At 36.2% G+C, this 12,654-nt stretch overlaps 1 protein-coding gene across 5 annotated transcripts in view; it reads left to right on the forward strand.

Moving 5' to 3' along the window:
* cux2b (cut-like homeobox 2b) overlaps positions 1 to 12,654 on the forward strand; it is a 250,329-nt gene that overhangs the window by 164,040 nt on the left and 73,635 nt on the right. For all 5 annotated transcript variants that reach the window (XM_057831042.1, XM_057831046.1, XM_057831044.1 and 2 more), the window contains one exon: positions 6,785 to 6,863. In XM_057831042.1, the coding sequence (XP_057687025.1) occupies positions 6,785 to 6,863 (79 nt within the window). The remainder of the gene's footprint in view (positions 1 to 6,784; positions 6,864 to 12,654) is intronic.

Below are 12,654 nucleotides of genomic sequence, written 5' to 3' on the forward strand. Positions count from 1 at the left end.
ACCAATGATTTTTGCAATTGGTCAGCTAATCATATATACCGTATTGGCCCGAATATAAGACGGCCCTGATTGTAAGACGACCCCCTTGTTTTCAAGACTCAAGTTTGAAGAAAGACTTTTTGAATACCAAATTAATTTTTATACAGAAAATAATTACAGTACATCTGAAATAAATGATTATAACAATATATTTGAGAGAAAAAGCATGTTATTTTGCCCCATTCAAATCTTAATATCTGAACATTTAAATATGTAAACTAAAGTGCAATCACATTTGTAAATGAATAGCTGCTGGTTTTTGAAATGTTAATAAACCAATCTATTGTGATAAAACAACAAAATTGCAATAACTGCATTAACCATCAAAGTGAAGTCTAACTGTAACTGTAGTCTTGAAACAAATCTGAATAAGGAAAAACAGCAATAAAATAATGAAAACTGGTCAAACTTGAGAGTAGCTGAGCTCTGTCATGACAGAACATTGCTTCAATGATATCTGGCGCCATCTAGCGTCGTGAATGGGTATAACGTCTAGACCGCGAATATTAGACGACCCCCACTTTTTCAGTCTTATTTTAATGCAAAAAAACACCGTCTTATATTCGGGCCAATACGGTAAATCACATTTTTCTGTTTATAGTACAAATCAGACAATATTTAAATGCCCCCCCGATTACGATAATTAGTGTTTTTCCTTGTTTATACTTTTAAAAATATATAAGGAAGATATTTATGGTTTATTTCCTTTGTTTAATATTTTTAATTTAAATGTACCTAATCTACCAAACCTTTCAATTTGTATATAGATGTGTGTGTTTGAAAAGCTTGATTGTATGTATATACTTTTTATAAAGTGATGGGTGCAATACCTAACCTCACAAAGAGATATCCTCCAAACCCTTTTTGTGTTAGATCTATATATATATATATATAATATATATATATATATATATATATATATATATATATATATATATATATATATATATACTGTATGTATATGTATATATATATATATATATATATATATATATATATATATATATATATATGTGGCGGAAAACACTCAGGTGACTTGAAGTTCTGCTCTGAGACCCCCAATTTGGCCAACTTTCAAAATTGTCCGACATGCATGTGTGATACATCATTGGAAAGCTTAAAATCTCAACTTTCTGGGGGATGAAAAATTATGAACAGGAGGGCATTTTAAAAATAAAAATAAAAAAATCAAACAGCAAAACCCTAGGTGAGAGCATGAAAGAGCAGAATTAAAGACGCCATGACTTTAACAAGATATTATCGCGTACTTACCTTGTTTCGATCCAAAAACTCCATGTCGCATATATCCCTGAGTGTCAAGACACAGCTGTGAATGGCCATAGCTGGATTTTTGGGGGAATTTATGGGTGAAACATGGTAATATAACAAGGGTCGCGATGCAGAAATCGCAGACATCAAGGAGTGGTCGAGATTTTGTTTTTCATATATTTACCCTTTTAAACGTTGTTTTTCAATCTTTCTTTGTTTGGTTCGATTATTTATCATTTAACATATTGGAGAAAATGCAACAGACATTTTTTTCATTGTGCCGTAATTTGTATAAAAGTTTAAAATATGCGAGTGAATAATTCTTTAAAGTCGTTTTTTTAAAACTAAATATTAGACATCAATTAATGATTCTGAGCTAAAAATGACAGACATTTTGAACAATAAATATAATTACTGAGCTTCTTTATATCGCTGGGTTGAAACAAAAGTGGTTGCGCGACATCTGTAAACGGGGGTTTCCAGGGTAAAACGGACAAATTAGTTCGGGGGCTTAATGCGCCATGAATCTGCTATGGCAGCATCTAGACATATTGTTCTTTCTAACACAAAAGTTCTTTTGGCTTAAAATACAGCAGTTTATTTTAAAGAGAAAGATTATTTATTTATTTATTTATTTTCAGTTTATTTTAAAGAGAGTGCAAGAGCAGAAACTGCTTTTTCAGCCTCGCTTACTTTTCCGCCATATACATATGTATATGTATATATACAGTGGGGAGAACAAGTATTTGATACACTGCCAATGGGTTTTCCCATTGACTGTGTATCAAATACTTGTTCTCCCCACTGTATGTATATATATATGAAATAGTTATTTTGTTTGTTTGTTTTTTTCATTATTTTGCACTGTTGGTCTACTGAATATGACCTGTTTTGACCATAGTATGCTTAAAGGGCAAAAAACGCCTTTGAACATACCTGCTGGTTGTGTTGAATCGACAAATATAAAACTATCAGGCTCATTTTTTTCTGCTGAATGTTTATCCTAATGAGTTGATTAAAAATTATCTCGCTACAAAATAGTTTGTCGAGCATGTTTGGTTGTCAATAGGACATCAATCTTACAAATTTTGACAAAAAACTGGGATTTCTTTTTTGTCTTTTTGGGTCCAAAATGTTGATTCTAATTGGTCAGCAAAGAACACAACAGTTTGAACGTAAAGGTTATGGTGTCCTGACCCAACCAGGCCATTGTGAACATTTTTTTCAACATCAAAGACATGCTAATTTTTGACAAAATATGCCCAGGTGTTAAAGTGTTAAACACCTTTGGTAGGCTGTAGATGTGTGCTTCCTCAAGCTAATACTAGTGACATTGGAAAACATCAACACCTTTTTCTGAAAGGGAGTGGAAGGTGGAAGAGTTTTAAATTGAAGTAAAGCAGAGTGAAACAACAACACAATGTAGCAGGGAGCTGTCTGAAAGCTAGACTATTGCATCTGTATTGATTGGGCGCCAGCCTTTTACATTTTCCATGAACTCCCCCGAGCGGCTCCTAGTGGCAGTGATGGGGAGCAGGGGGTTGCTGGATTTTATGATATTTCTTTAAACATGATGTTGTCGTTATGCCTCCCCGGGGAAGACTCTTGAGCACTCATTTTGAGTAAATCAAAGGCGCTTCATGCCTCGCTATTTTTTCCACATACCTTATTTATGACCCCACTAAACTTGACCCCAATGAGGTTCAGAAAAGCTCAGTAGTCAAATGGCAAATACAGTATGGATGACAATTTGAATTGGTGGTATTAAGCATGTTTTGCTCTTCACTCAAAACTTGAGAGGTCTAAGCAGGAGGTAGACTCAATGTAACCCAGATATCCACTAGGGCAGGTGCTCTGTCCGCAAAGCCAGGTGGCAGCTAATTCACTTTCTTTGTCCCTCCTAATGAATTGTTAATTGGTTGGCGTCACCCACTGAGGATAACAGGTGCAGCCGGAGACCGCGTCACTAGCGAGCATTCTTGTGCATGCCCCGGTCGACAGTAGCCAGGCCAAATGGCACATTGCTTAAGTCGTACACTGTCATTGACGGCGAGAGACGGTCATTTAAAGGGACAGAGACGTAGAATAAATTACCTTTACATAAAAGATGGTTGCTCAAAGTATGCAAATCACAAATATGTTAGACCTCTGATCATAAGCGGATTTTAAGGGGGGCCAGGGGCGCCAGCCCCCCCGTGGCCGAAAAGTGTCATTGCATGTAATTGATGTTCCCATATATACATATATAAAAGTTGTAAAGCAATAGAACTGCAACAAAAATGAATTAAATGAACAAAAAAACATTTTTAATAATGGGTCGAAATTATTTTTCGAGCACCTTTGACAGTCATTTGCTTTGCATATAATTAGAAGGAAAATATATATTTAATATATATATATATATTAGGGCTGTCAAACGATTAAAAATTGAGTTAATTACAGCTTAGAAATTAATTAATCGTTATTAATCGCAATTAATCACAATTCAAACCATCTATATAATATGCCATATTTTTCTGTAAATTATTGTTGGAATGGAAAGATAAAACGCAAGATGGATATATATATATATTCAGCATACGGTACTTAAGGACTGTATTTGTTTATTATAACAATAAATCAACAAGATGGCATTAACATTATTAACATTCTGTTAAAGTGATCCATGGATAGAAAGACTTGTAGTTCTTTATGAAAAATGTTAGTACAAGTTATAGAAATTTTATATTAAAACCCCTCTCAATGTTTTTGTTTTAATAAAATTTGTAAAATTTTCAATCAAAAAATAAACTTGTAGCCCGCCATTGTTGATGGCAATAATTACTTACACTATAAAATCAGTCGCACCCAAGCGCCAGCAGAGGGCAGCAAAACTCCGCAAAACACAATTAACAAGTGGGCCTTTCACTCCTCTGTCATTTAAATCTGTCTAAACTGGGCCAAGTGCGTTAATTGCGTCAAATTTTTTAACGGGATTAATTAAAAAAATTAATTAACGCCCGTTAACGCGATAATTTTGACAGCCCTAATTTATATATATATATATATGATTTTTTTTCTTCGATTGAAAATATATATTTTTTTTTGATTGAAGCAACCAAAAAAGTTGGGGATTGAATGATTTAGACACAAATGTCCTAATCATAATATGGCCCAAACACAAAAAGGATTGCTTCAATCAAAGAAAACTTTTTCAATGAAGAATTAAGTGTTCAAATACAAATTTCATTCATTCATTCATTTTCCATGCCGCTTATTCCTCACGAGGGTCGCGGAGGTGCTGGAGCCTATCCCAGCTAACTTTTTCAATCTCAAATATTTTTTCCCATTCAAAAACTTTTTTCTATGATTGAAATTTTTCTTTTTTTTTTTTTTGGATTGAAGTGATTTTTCTTTTTGAAAATCTGTATTTTTTTTTTAGCAACTTATTTTTTGATCGAATAATAAAGAGAAAAATGTCCTAGCCAAAATGTAGCCCAAACACAAATCAACATTACTTCAATCAAAAATTTGCTTCCATCAAAAACAAACTTGACTTAAATGAAAAAAAAAAAGAACAATTTAAAAATTAATCAAAGAAAAATAGCTTTCACATGTATTTTTTGGATTTTTTTTAAGTTTCAAATTTATTTTTGCATTCAAACACATTATTTTTGATTGAAGCGACTTTTTTGTTGAATATATATATTTTGATTGAAGTAACTTTTTTTGGGGGGGATTCAATAATAAAGACACAAATCTACCTCTTAATGGCTCCGCCCAGGGGATACAATTTTTGACTGGGGTAACTACATTGGCACGACACTGGCGGGCGTACCAAATTCAATGGATGACGATCTTGGCGAAAAGTATTGCCTAAGCAGCCTGATTTAGAATTCCCCTCAAGAATGATCGTAAACAAAACACGTTCATTGTCAACTTATTATTATAACTATTCTTGTAAGTTTATTGCTGACACTGCGTTTTGGGGTCCTCATGTTGTGCCCCCCCTGCCCCAAAAGTCAAACTCCGCCTATGCCTCTGATAATGGAGAGAATAATGTTTAAACACTAAAAGGAATCTCGGACTTAAAGACTTGTAGGCTCTAATAAGCCACAATTTTACTAAAATATGTTATTAGAAAAAAAAATCTATAATATTTAGTACATGTTTTGACCTACGGAGGGTGCCATGTTTTATGCGCGCAATGGACGCTCGGTGTTATGACGTAGTTTGTCACTGTCACTAGACGAACACTACCGGTGTTCTGCAATTCCTTCCTAAGCAAAATTAAGTATAGTGATCTCTTATTATTCGCGGTTAATAGGGCCCCCGCAACAAGTGAAAAACCGTAACGTAGGATTCCCTCCCTTGTGGACGTAAACAGTATGTATTTACATACATTGTACACTTTACATATACTGTATAGTACATTATTTAAATCGATTTACAGTAAAAACATTATACAAATTATGTCACTTTAGAAAGGATGTAAAAGATGCGGACTGTACATAAATTGAGTTAATGACAGATTTTGCCAGATGACATTTAATGACATCTGTCATAAGCATTCAATATTGCTAGTGTTACCCTTTCTTATGATAAAAATATGGTGATGTGTAGTTTCTGTCTCAGTTGTTTCTTTTCCTACATAATTCCCCTGTACAAGGACATAAATACGTCAACACGATTGCTAAATTTGACAGGCCGATTCATTTACGCCATTTTGGCGTGGCACAAAAGCATAATTTCTGTCCTCTTTTATCGTGTCCAAAGTTGCACCTTTTCACTGATGGTTATCATTGTCGTTTCATTTTTTTATTCAACTTCATCTCCTCTTGGGCTCACTAGAGGTAACTCTCGCAGAGGCACAGCAACTGGGCAACATTATTAGGTCAAAATGACTTTTAAAAAAAGTTATCGCTAGTGCAGAACTGCGAGACAGTCAACAGCGTTGACGAAACTGCGAGACTGGCGAGTTGGGCCAGGTTGCGTTATGTGCAGCCAATCGGCTCACTGTATAAAGTCACTCTTATTGGTGGTCTCATTTGTCAATCTTGCACCAAGAACCAATTACGTGCCTTGTGTGAGTGCCCGTGGGTATGTACAACGCCCCTCAGTCTTGTTTGGCATACTGGGAAACACTGTTTCTCGCTCTGCAACATGAATCATTGTGTATTTTTGTACTGAATCGGCAAAACGAATTGTTATGCTTTGTTCTTTGTATATGTATGTACTGTATGTATGTATGCATATATTGCTCAGCATTGTACACATGTTAATAAACATTGTTTTTAAAAAAAGTTGCAAGGGATCACAGTATATATTAGGGCGTTAAAAGGTAAATTGTGTATGTACTGTATGTTACATAACTTTGCTCTCACTCTCTATGTGAAAGTATTTCAAGACCAAAATTTATCATGCTTTGTGAATGTACTCATGTGCCCTGGTTATATCCTCCAATACATACCTTAATGGCATTTTTTTGTCCCTGCAGGTGGTCGCTCTGAACAAGCGCAGTAAGGAGGCTGAGTCTGCATTCCTAGGAATCTACAAACAGCTTATTGAAGCCCCAGGTGACTCTCCCACTAAGACTGTAGATGTTTATCTTCTCAAACAATACCAGCAGAAACAGTAGCCGCACACTCACATAGTTCTTTTCTGCAAATAATCGTTTCTTCTGTCTGTATTAATTAATTCCCCATCTGTTAATCCAAATGTAGCGGGCTGTCCATTATGTTTACAATGAGAGACACATCATCTCATGAACACGTCCAAAAATGTTGCTCTTACCATTGATAGCGCACATTGATATGAGATGCATAAAGCCTCGCACCCTGTGGTTTGTATCTATTTTTTAAAAGTCCGTGATCTGAGTGATATCCAAAACTCTGCATGAGGCCACTTCAAAACCCAGCCTTGGTCCTTGAGACTGCTTAACATGGCTGAGGAGCCAACATTTCCTTGAGGAGCTTCTGGCTGTTGATTGTAAAGGGCCAATTAAAATCCCCATTGAAGTCTAGCTTCACTTGGGATACAGGCCTGATTTGTGGTAAACCAAGAGAGGGAAAAGGTATTTTTGTTGTTGCTTTTCTCAATTTCAAGGCCAGTACATATAGACACTATTGCTGCGTTGCAGCAGATTGTGATTAAACGTGACCCAATCCGATTCTAGATCAGAGAAACACTTGTGGCAGGAGTAGAAAAAGCTGTTCACTAATTCAATGAATGCAAGATAAAAGTCTGCTGCCGAGAAATGGCAACCGCAGCAGCTGACTTTTAAAGGTCTGTTTTTGCCTTGAAGTTTCTTACTGGCTCTCTTTCTCTCTCACACTCTCTCACACACACACCACTTTATATTGTCAAAATTTCAGGATCTTTTGGAAACCCCAAAAGGCTCACACCACTCTCCCTGGTACAGCAACAAAAGCCTGCAGCACATTGGACTGGCGAGACGTTAAAAATAAACAAATTAATCTGCAAAATCATCTGAAATTGCAGTCCTTCTGCATACAATAGTATGGCTGTATAGTGGAGATGATCTCATTCACTGAGGTTCAAAAAGTTGAATAAATATATGGATCGCTTCCACACACATCTAAACGGTCCATTTCATTCAGAAGCATAAAATACCGCGTGTAAAATGAAATAAACATGCTTTCTGGTGTCATATATGTACACTTCAGTAGTAAAGCCACTGGCAACATTTTATAAGTCAAAATATAGTAACTTTTATAGGCTTCAGACTCTCTGTCAGTGTTCATGGAAAAATGATGGTTTTGTAGCTAAACGGGCGGGGGGGGATTGGGGTGTTCATTGCTTAACAGTTTGAACCTAAACGCCCGGCCTTTGTAGCAAAAAACAAAACAAAACAGTACTTACTGTACATAAAGATTGAGTTCAAATGTATTGCTTGCATAAAGATATATTTTCAAATAGTTTCTAAATGAATATTTTAAAAAATGGTTCTAAATACTAATGATGCTACTTTTTGTACTTAAATTCATATACAATTGAACTGTACCTAACAAATGTACTGGATTTAAAAATAAATCACTCCATTGAATCAAGCTACTAACTGTGCGCTTAAGCATGTGTTCATTATACACATTCCTACATAAATGAGCTTATTTACCTATACGACAACACAGCTATTTAGTTAAGCATCAGTAGTTACGATTATTTTTTAAAAGCAACACTAGGTAACTTTTTAATCTACGTCGACTAACAACTAGTTGAATGACACCTCTTTTATATCTTGAAGGGGTTTGTATCGCTTTCACCAGCACTAATTAACTTTGAGGAGGGTGGCAAGGAAAAACTACAAATGTGCTGACTGCTTTCCGGCATACGTCACTTCCCCCATTTCCCATTCATTATAAAGACGGAGGCCGATGCGAACACTTTCGCGCGAACTCTGCAAAGATGGCAGAGAAACAAAAGAGACAAAAAGTTTTGTCTGAGAAGGTAAAAAGGGAAACTACCAGGATATACATAATAAACATTGACCTGGCTTTCACTCGCTGGCGTGACAACCCCCAACCCAACTGAACTTGTCAGCGCTGATGAGTTTTTAGCCACAACTGGATTCATTACCTTAGTACTATTCATCCTTCACACAGCCGCTGGAAACAGAAATGTTGTTTAATCCATCTGAAGGCGATTGATTTTTGATTGACTGATGATTTTACGGCACTGTGCAGGTTTGTGCTGGTCCTCATGGGAAATGCAGCACAGGTCCTCAGGGGAAACGCAGTCTTCCTTAGGGCAAAACACTACCGCTTTTTTCCACCGATGTCGCTAAAATCGACCAAAACTTAAAAGTTACCAAGTGTTGCTTTTAGCATTTCACGGACAGGTTTTCAAAAGTTGGCACTTTGACCTTTCGTAGACCTTTATATATATAACCTTTATAGAGCAAGCGATTATTTTTGGTAATAAAAAAAAAAACTGAAATATTAGCGTTTTTGATTGAGTTTTTAATTGTTCATGATTTTTGTATTTTTAAAAATATTTTTTAATAATTATGAAAAAAAAATCATACATTAATACATGGTAGTGAAAGCTAAAATTTTTTTTATTATAATGAAAAATAAATAAATAAACAGAAATGCACACTGGTTATGGCCCCAAGTACCGTATTGGCCCGAATATAAGACGGTGTTTTTTGCATTGAAATAAGACTGAAAAAGAGGGGGTCGTTTTATATACGCGGTCTAAACATTATACCCATTCACAATAACAGATGACGCCAGATATCATTGAAGCGATCTTCTGTTATGACAAATCTCAGCCACTCTCCCCATTCACAACGGTAGATGGCGCCAGGTATCATTGAAGTGATGTTCTGTCATGACAGATCTCAGCAACTCTCAAGTTTAACCAGTTTGCAATATTTTATTGCAATGTTTTTCCTTATTCAGATTTGTTTCAAGACTACAGTTACAGGTAGACTTCACTTTGATGGTTAATGCAATTATTGCTATTTTATTGTTTTATCACAATAAATTGGTTTATTTACATTTCAAAAACCAGAAGCCATTTATTTACCAATGTGATTGCACTTTAGTTTACATATTTAAATGTTCAGATATTAAGATTTGAATGAGGCAGAATAACATGCTTTTTCTCTCAAATATATTGTAATAATCATTTGTTTCAGATGTACTGTAATTATTTTTTGTATAAGAATTAATTTGGTGTTCAAAAAGTATTTTTTCAAATTTGAGTCTCGAAAAAGAGGGGGACGTCTTATCATCAGGGTTGTCTTATATTCGAGCCAATACGATAATACTCAAAAGTTAAAAATAAAAACATAAATAAATTATTGCATGCCGTTTATAGCGAAGCAATTCGCCCTTCCCTCCGTTAGAACCGTTAATGGCAACTAGTGAGTTAAATGATATAAGGGTTAAAAGAAAAGTTCATGTCTGTATATGCATTGGACACTGCTCATCTCATTCTTTGCTGAAGCCTCGCCTGGCTGATTTAGCTTAGAAGCGGCGAGCAGCACGGACCTATTACACGTCAATCATAGACCGCCAGATTTCAAATTTCCCCCAAACGAACAGTTGCCCAGCAACATCAATGGTAAAAGTTGTGGCATCCCACTAACTAGCCAATCAGAAGCCAGATCAGTGTGTCTGTGCAAGGCGCTCTTCCTGTTTTTAGAGCGTGTGGTGTTGCCCCCATTACTCTATGCCTGTTTATCATTGTATATCTTGCTGCAGGTACCCAAGGTCACAACTCCCATCCGACTTGAGAATGGATGGCTCCGGGTTTACTGCAGGGCAGTCATTTGGCTACGGCCCCACTTCATTTCTCTCTGCTTTTCAAAAACAACACAAGCGACCCCCTTTTTTACCTCAACGTTCATGTATTTCTGATCCTTTGACAGGTGTAATCATTCTTTTCTCGACATGCTCGTTAATCTTAATCGGTTATTACTATTCATCGCTGGATGTTTTTTTCCCCTTTTCCTATTATTTTATTTGACAGTGTCTCTCCCCTAGAGTGTTTTTGCTCTAGTTAATGAACAATATGGAGGTGGGGCACGACATCCGTTCAATATGTGACCTGTTGCATGCAGCTATCATTAACATCAGGTCACATCAGTTATCCACTTTGCATCGCGCACTTTGATTACCGATTGCATACATTTGTTTGGCGCGAATGTGATAATGATGTGCTTCAATCACGCAATAAATGTGGCAGTAAATGCCAAGGTTGTCCCCATCACATATTTTTTGCACCCGAGTCCGACTCACTTCATTTTGAGCATCTGCGGATACCGATTACTCATCCAGTACCTCTGGAATTTAATAATTTAGTGATCAATGTATTATAAAAACATACATTTTTTTGTTTCTTTTGACAATATCCTTGTACATCTTGACTATTTTTTTGCTTTGTAGCCCCTCCCAAAAAAATCTTAAAAACCCCATCTTTTTCACGCATCTTCTAAAAATGTTGCCTATTGCAAAACAATTACAAAAACTGTACAAAACACCCTATGACTTGTTGGAACACTACTGATGATGTGTCCCAAATCTTTCCCGTCACGGAGACATAGCTCCCAAGCCACTCTCGACATCAAGGCTAACTTCATGTCCTTCTGCTGACCTGATATCAGCAGGAGACCTTGAGGTGCTCCCGAATAAACAGGAAGGGACCTGGTATCAACAGGCAGGGATCCTGAAATGCAACAAAATCAACAAGAAGTGATCTGATATCAACAGGAAGTGACCTGAAATGCCCCTAAATCAACAGAAGAGACCAAAAATGCTCCCAAACAAACTGAAATCAAACCTGATATCAATAGGAAGTTACCCTGTAGTGATACAGGCCGAAACACCCTACGACTTGTTGGAACACTACTAATGATGTGTCCCAAATTTACATCTTTCTCATCATGGAAAGACAGTTCCCAAGTACCGTATTCATGTGCCGGTATGAGATTCTGACAGTATGACAACCTTAAGCAAAAATATAACGGTTTCACAGTATTACAATTACAGCTCTAATATATGTTACTATATGTTGCTAATATGAGATATTTGGGTTAAAACAAAACAAAAAACTTTTTTCCATTGAACAGGATTTTTATTTTTCGAAACCTATTAGCAAATTCGAACATAAGTATAATGTTACATTAAAATCACTTTTAAAAATAACAACAAAAAAAACCTAAAATATCTAAATAAAATTAAAATAAATGCTGTCCATTAGGAGAGTGTAAACACACAGCTCAACATTATTACCATCAGAACAAAAATAACTGAATTATTTTCGATAAAAAGCAAGTGTGTATGACTCATATGATATTTACATCATACACACACTCTCTTTCGAAACACAGACAGTTGCCAGACAGAAATAAACACCACGTTTTACCACCGCTAGACACACTAAACACGCTGGAGTTAAATCTTGTAGCTGATGGGAAACGTTCATGACAGTGTTTACTAACCATTAATTTTGTGTATATGCGAAATCATATTGGAGGGTTTGCCTCCTTGTCAGCCACCCTCCGCAAACATGTTTTACATGTCAGTTAGCCCTCCACCTCTAAGCTGCTGCCATCTGTAACTTTTCTGTAGCCTAAGTGTTACCATACCAGCGATTTCGTTTTCTTCGATGGGAGGAAGAAGTTCGGGAGTTTCACCTCCTCCGGCCTTCGTGTAGCACAGCTGACTCACTGACACTGAGCAACAACCGGTGGGAAGGGTTGAGCCTTACAGCTGCAAGCGAGGGATTTCTCCATGCATCTTTGGGACATAAAGAAATAGCTAATACCTTAGGATTTATTATGCCGGAAATTTTTGCAGTCATGACAACTTTGTTTTCATACCACGGTAAACCTTGAAA

Source organism: Corythoichthys intestinalis, chromosome 3 (assembly GCF_030265065.1).
Source record: "Corythoichthys intestinalis isolate RoL2023-P3 chromosome 3, ASM3026506v1, whole genome shotgun sequence".
Taxonomy (NCBI): domain Eukaryota; kingdom Metazoa; phylum Chordata; class Actinopteri; order Syngnathiformes; family Syngnathidae; genus Corythoichthys; species Corythoichthys intestinalis.